At 50.1% G+C, this 6,000-nt stretch overlaps 1 protein-coding gene across 1 annotated transcript; it reads left to right on the top strand.

Annotated features, from left to right (window-relative positions):
* The first annotated feature begins 400 nt into the window (after positions 1 to 400).
* CALML6 (calmodulin like 6) lies at positions 401 to 5,740 on the top strand. Its single transcript, XM_044445313.1, has 5 exons — positions 401 to 469; positions 2,688 to 2,862; positions 3,774 to 3,918; positions 4,144 to 4,244; positions 5,685 to 5,740. The coding sequence occupies exons 1-5, from the start codon at positions 401 to 403 to the stop codon at positions 5,729 to 5,731; spliced, it is 537 nt and encodes a 178-aa protein (XP_044301248.1). The 3' UTR covers positions 5,732 to 5,740.
* The last annotated feature ends 260 nt before the right edge of the window (positions 5,741 to 6,000 follow it).

The following is a 6,000-nucleotide window of genomic DNA, read 5'->3' on the forward strand; positions in this document are numbered from 1 at the left end:
AGCTGTTTAACAGACTCGCGAAATGGGATTTCCACACAGAGGGAAAGCAGACCTGTGAATTGCATCGCTATCGTACTTCGTTAACCCCCCAGGTGTAGCAGTTAGAAATGCGAGGGATTTCTCTGACATTTGTAGGGAGAGCCCCCAAATCTTAGACCATCCCTCAGCGACTGTTCTCCCCGTCTTGCCTTCTCATGATGTGTCGCAACTACGACAGCCTCCGTTTTGTCGGTTTTGCTTCCAGGGAAAGCTCCGGCTTGCTTTGATCCTGGACCCTCTTGTTGGTCTATCAGGCCAGGGTATTTGCAAGGCTGTCTTTCAGTACGTATGGATAAGCAGTTGGAAAATGAACTGTTGTCATTCAGAATATTGATTTTACAGCCTGCAGCCCTGTCAAAACATGGCCTTGCTGCAGGTTATGAAGACTCCTCAGATAAGCCCAGGACTTTTTAAGGCCCTGCCGAAATCGGTGAGCGGATGTAGGACCATACTGAGTTTCTCCTGGTGTCTCCTTGGTGACAAGGTAGGGGCGTGATTGCCCAATGCTTCTGAAAGCCACCTGCGCAGACCTCAGAAGTCCACCAGAACCTCCTCCCTTGGGGCTTCCAGTGCCCAAAAGTGGAGTTGTGTCCATCAATGGGTCTTCTCAGAAGAACCAAGCCAAACCAAAACAGTGTCTCTCAAGCATTCCTGGGACTCCTCAGCTTAGGAAAGAGAAGGAAAGGAGAGAAAGGAGAGAGAAAAGGAAACGTTTCGGTACAAAAAGCCTAGAGAAACGGTGCAATTCACTCCCACAAGACGCAGTGATGGCTGTCAACTTGGTCATCCTCAGAAGAGGATTGGATGAATACATGGAGGAATAGACTATGAGGCTTCTAGTCCTCATAGCTCAATGCCACCTCCAGAATCAGCAGCAGTTTACCTGTATAAATCACTTGCTGGAGAACATGGGTGCTGGGAGCTGTACCTGGCTTGGATCCAGCACAGTTGGACCTTCTGAAAAATATGGAAATGTATTTAATTGGATTATGTTTAATATTTAAAACATGTGCTCCCACTGGTTTCTTCTAACAGGGTTGCTCTGATGGAGCATTGCTTGGGTTCTGTCACCGCTGTAAAGGTCTCACTGAATAGTCCTAGATGAGTCTTTCCGAGAAGCGAACACACACACGCGCTCTCTCCAAGCTCGTCTTTCTGCGAGCTTCTCCAAAAAGGGGAAAGACTCCCGTAAGAGGAAACTTCGATGGGTGCAAACCCCCCGCATCTGACCCGGATGCTGAGTTAGGCAAACGACATTTTCAGTTATGAACGGGAGAGCCCCAGTCCCTCTCGAAGACACCTCGGAAGCTCCTCCGGTGTTGAGAAATTCATTCTGGGGAGACAGAGGCACATGGGCTACACAATACTGCCCTCTGCTGGAAACTCCCTGGTTGAAGCCCAAATTGGCCCAGGGATGTGGAAATTAAGCCTGCATACAGTGTTTTGCCTGCACAACAACCCTGTAAGCGCTATGAATTTGAAGGATGGAATTCCAAGGACATGGAACAGCTGGGCCCAGGTCTTCTTAATCTGAACTGTACAGCATGGGTGCTGAATTTCTTTTGGCCCGGGGAGGGGGGGCGGTGTATGGGGACCCCAGAAGGAACAGCGTTGAATCCCTGGACTGAGGCTCAACACCCATGGCTGAAACACTGGGGTTGGAAATTTCTGGGCCCCCCAGAAAGCTGGCTAGTACCCACTCTCACCTCTCCCAAGATCTGACTATTTCTGCAGACCAGCCACTTTTTCATCACACACAAGGCCCCAGATAGCCTACAGCTGTGGGGCATGGTGGGTGATTAAAATGGCAGACACGTGGGCATCACCCGTTACAGGTGGGCACTGCTGCTGGCTAGTGATTGCCCTCCTCTGTCCCTCCCTGGCTGTGTCCTTGCTGGTCTCCCAGCTTTTGTGGGGTTTCTTCCCCCATTCTAAACGGCTGGAATGCGTTGCCTTCTTCCTGGAAATTGCCAAGGTACGAGTACATTCCACTGCTGCTTTTCCACCTCCTGTGCAAATCGCCACAGCTTCTCCAAAAAAGTGGTTTGGCTCTGTGGCTGAAGGAGCCAAATGGCCTTGAAGGGGAGCCACGGGTCATGAATTGGGTTGTGGGCAATTCTAGCCACTGGAACTACAAATTCACCTTAGGAAGGCCTCTAGAGGTCATGTGGAAAATGCTTGGATTCTTCAGAGTCCCACCTCTGAGATCCTGTGATTTGAGCAGCTGATGGATGAGCTCCCATCCTGTCCTCCTTGTAGCTAGAAAAGACCATGCCTGCTACCCACCTGTAGAGGTCGCTACTGGGCCCCCTAGAGGGCCAAAGAGGAAGTGCAGGGGCAGGGAAGAGAGAGGCTAGGAGCTGGTGTGCCCCTTTTTAGCCGTCAGCACTCTGGCTTCCTTCTCTCCCCCATCCAGGGCATTATCTAGTTAACCAAAAGCGCTCATCCGGATAACAGGCAGGGCCTGAGGAGTGCTGGAGTTCATTCCTGCTTTCGGGTTTACTCACTTTTTTCTAACCCCAAAGCACTCCGATCTCTACAGCCCACCCCCCCTTGCAGAGAAATTGCTGCAGCCAGCTCCACCTGCAAGCAGGTAGCTTCCATCCCCTGTCCTTCCTTTCCCATGCGGCGTTTCCCTTCTTCCGCAGACGGAAACACTGACGCCGGAACAGGTCACCGAGTACAAGGGCATCTTTGAGATGTTCGACGAAGAAGGAAACGACCTCGTGAAAACGAGTGAGCTGGAGCGACTCATGAGTCTGATCGGCATAAATCCTACCAAACGAGAACTGACCCTGATGGCAAAAGATGTTGACAAAGAGAGTAAGGACACCCACTTGGATCGGGATTTTCGGAAGCGTGCTGACCCAGGGAGAGTTGAAACGCTGTTGCGGGTTCAATAAGAATTTACCAAAATTTGCAAAGTCCCCCAAAACAGGAAAAAAAGACCCTGTGATGAATAGAAATCTGAATGAGTAGAAATCTGAATAGAAATAGACAGATGTGTCCAAGGCTTGGGACAATTTGTTCTTAAAAGTCTGGGTTTGAATCCCTGTGTTGGTTTAGAAATACCCCTAATAAATAAAAAATAGCGGTTAGAGCACAGAACTGGAGCCCAGGAGACCTGGGTTTGAGTCCTCACTCAGCCATGAAACTCACTGGAGACTTCCAGCCCGTTACCAGCCCTCAGCCATGATGGAGCTGTTATGAGAGGCAGTGTTGCATAGTGGTTAGTGTGTAAGACTCCAGACATCCAGGTTCTGTTTCCTGTTCAGCAGTGATGGGTCTGGGCCAGTCGCTGACGCTCAGCCTCACCTACCCTCAGGGGCGGTTGTGAGGATTCAGTGCAGAGCAGAACTACAAAGGGTGTCTTGCGTTCCTCTCAAGAGGAAAAACGGATAGAAGATAAAAGCAGTGTAGCAATAATACTGATGATGAAATAGTGTAATATAATCATCTCCCCTAAAGGGCTATTCCTGGAGGAGGACACGATAGGGGAAAAACTAAGGCTAATTTATAGCCATGTCTTGAGGATGTTTACACAGCTCTTAATCTTGCATGGAATTGCCCAGATCTTGTAAGGTTTCCTGGAACTTTCAGGACTCTGAAAAAGCAGGGTGTTGTGTAGCGCTTACTCCCTTCCCTCCTCAAGGAAGGTCCCCATCCCTGGTGCACGGCGGGTGGGAATCCAGAAACACATTCAGAAACAGGAAGATCTTGCTCCCTTCCCGCAGACAAAGGCACCTTCAATTGTGACGCGTTTCTGGTCTTGATGGGCATTTACCACGAAAAGACGAAGAACCAAGATGAGGAGCTGAGAGCAGCCTTCAAAGTCTTCGATAAGGAGCACAAAGGCTACATTGAGTGGAACACGCTGAAGTAAGCCCCGGAGACTTTGCCGGTGGACCAGCGGGTGCCTTGGTGAGGGTGGGGGCATCGCGGGGATCCCTCCTGGGCTCGTTCCCCAGACTGTTCTGAGCTGATCGGGACAACACACATACTCTCGGCGGCTCTTGGGCAGGCAAGGTGAGCAAAGCCGCCGCGCACGGAGGGGGAGTGGCAGGTAACCTGGACGGCCGCCCCTTGGCGCTTGCTGCCTTTTAGGTATGTGCTGATGAACGCCGGAGAGCCTCTGAATGAGGAGGAAGCCGAGCTCATGATGAAGGAAGCTGACAAGGATGGAGATGGGACCATCGACTATGAAGGTATTGGAAAATGAATTCAGCTGAGGGAGCAGGTGGGGAGGTCTTGGCAAGCGACTTCGGGGAGGCAAACTTGGGTCAAAGGCCCCGGGATGTTGCATTTAAGCGGGGTCAGTCCCGGGTAGCCAGGATTGTGTCATTTTCTGGCTAGGAAAATAAAAGTCACGCTGGGCTGCCGAGCGGTTCTTGCACTTGGAGAAGGTGGAGTGTTTGTAAACATTCTGTAACGTCTCCTTGGCTGAGAAAGGCTTGGTTTCTCGCAGAGAAGCCAGACCCTCACGCACTGCTCTGGACAAAACCCCTCCTGCATCTTCTAGACTTTATTTAACACTCTGCTCATCACTGCAGGATCATAGTTCAGGAACCATCGTTCCTTAAGCCAACGTGGACAGACTCTAAATTAGGATCAACCTGTTTAAATAATCTAAAATGCATAATCGGACACCTGGTTAACTGTCTGCACACATGCTTACTCCTAGAAAAGACATGCATGGAATTGAGGTGTGTTTTGGAGGCTTGGGGTGTGTATGTGAGTGAGTGCACACACACACGCACACCAGGTGAGTGTCCACACAGGTATGCATTCTACCTGGTCCCTCCCACATTGCTTTGGTCCTGGATATGAGCATTCCCACTGCAGAATGCAGGACTCACAACCCTTCCCAAACGAGACATCGCCTTCCAAGCCAGAAGAGCTTTCCCATGCCTGCTTCAGCTGAGAGCACCACTTTTCCATTTCCCAAACCAACTGCAGGGTTCAACGGTTGGAAAGCAATTGCAACGTAGATTTGGGTATAAGCTCCACCTTTTCATGCCACCATTTGTAATCTAGCTCCACCTTCCCAGCCATCATGTTGCCTCCAGCTCTCATGGGCAGAATTCCGGGTTTTTGTAATAAAACCCCAAGCTAAGTAGCCCCTAGTCCCAGTCGCCAGCCAGCTGCCTACTCGGGCGATGAAGTGGTTCTGTATCAACACACCTGTTCCAACCCTTTCCAGCTCTAGCAGAAGCAGATCTTCTTTAAAGCTGCTGGGGCTTTCTGGCCTCTTCAAAGCCAAGTCACTCTAAAATACTGAGACGTTGCTGCTGGGGAAATTGATTTTCCACCAGCCACTGTGGGAATTGCCATTTGGGGCCAAGGCAGATGAACAGAATTCCTGCTAATGAAGAAGCCCCTGGTTCTACCACAGACCCCCTTTCTGAAACAACTTTCCAACAGCAAGTTTGAGTTTGTTGATTAATAGGACTGAGGCGAGCTCTTGCAGCTCCTTAAAACTTCCATTGGGTGGCAGTAAAAATACTCTTTTGGGCTATGCCGTCTTGGACGTATTTTGGCAAAGACTGACTGAGAATATTTTTAGGCAGAAGAGGAGGAGAGAATGGGGGCTTGGGAGCAAGAGCACTCCCCGATTCTAGCTTCTTGTTTTTGTTTCACCTCACCAGAGTTCGTAGCGATGATGACAGGCGAATCTTTTAAACTGACCCAGTAAGGCCAACCGGAAGAAAGGCTCAGGTGGATAACAAAGATTCTCTCAACGCATCTTCCCACTCCCACCATTTTACTTCTTGCAATATAAATCCACAAAATGGCAAGCCTCTCGCTCGGAGAGAAAAACAACATCTTGGCCGAGAAAGCTCAGCATCCCTTTGGGAAAACGCCGTGAACCGAGAGATGTGAGGAAAAGCTTGACTCGGCCCGGATTTGCAGTATGGTGGTGCAACATTGATCATGAGTCTTCACAGCAGGGCAAACATCCCT

This window comes from Varanus komodoensis, unplaced genomic scaffold (genome assembly GCF_004798865.1).
Source record: "Varanus komodoensis strain SLA01 unplaced genomic scaffold, ASM479886v1 scaffold48, whole genome shotgun sequence".
In the NCBI taxonomy this organism is placed as follows: domain Eukaryota; kingdom Metazoa; phylum Chordata; class Lepidosauria; order Squamata; family Varanidae; genus Varanus; species Varanus komodoensis.

Coding starts and splice junctions, on each gene's coding strand:
- CALML6 (XM_044445313.1), top strand. CDS start 401: ATGGCCTTGCTGCAGGTTATGAAGACTCCTCAGATAAGCCCAGGACTT. Junction 2,863..3,773: donor AAAAGATGTTGACAAAGAGA/GTAAGGACACCC, acceptor CCCTTCCCGCAG/ACAAAGGCACCTTCAATTGT. Junction 3,919..4,143: donor ATTGAGTGGAACACGCTGAA/GTAAGCCCCGGA, acceptor GCTGCCTTTTAG/GTATGTGCTGATGAACGCCG.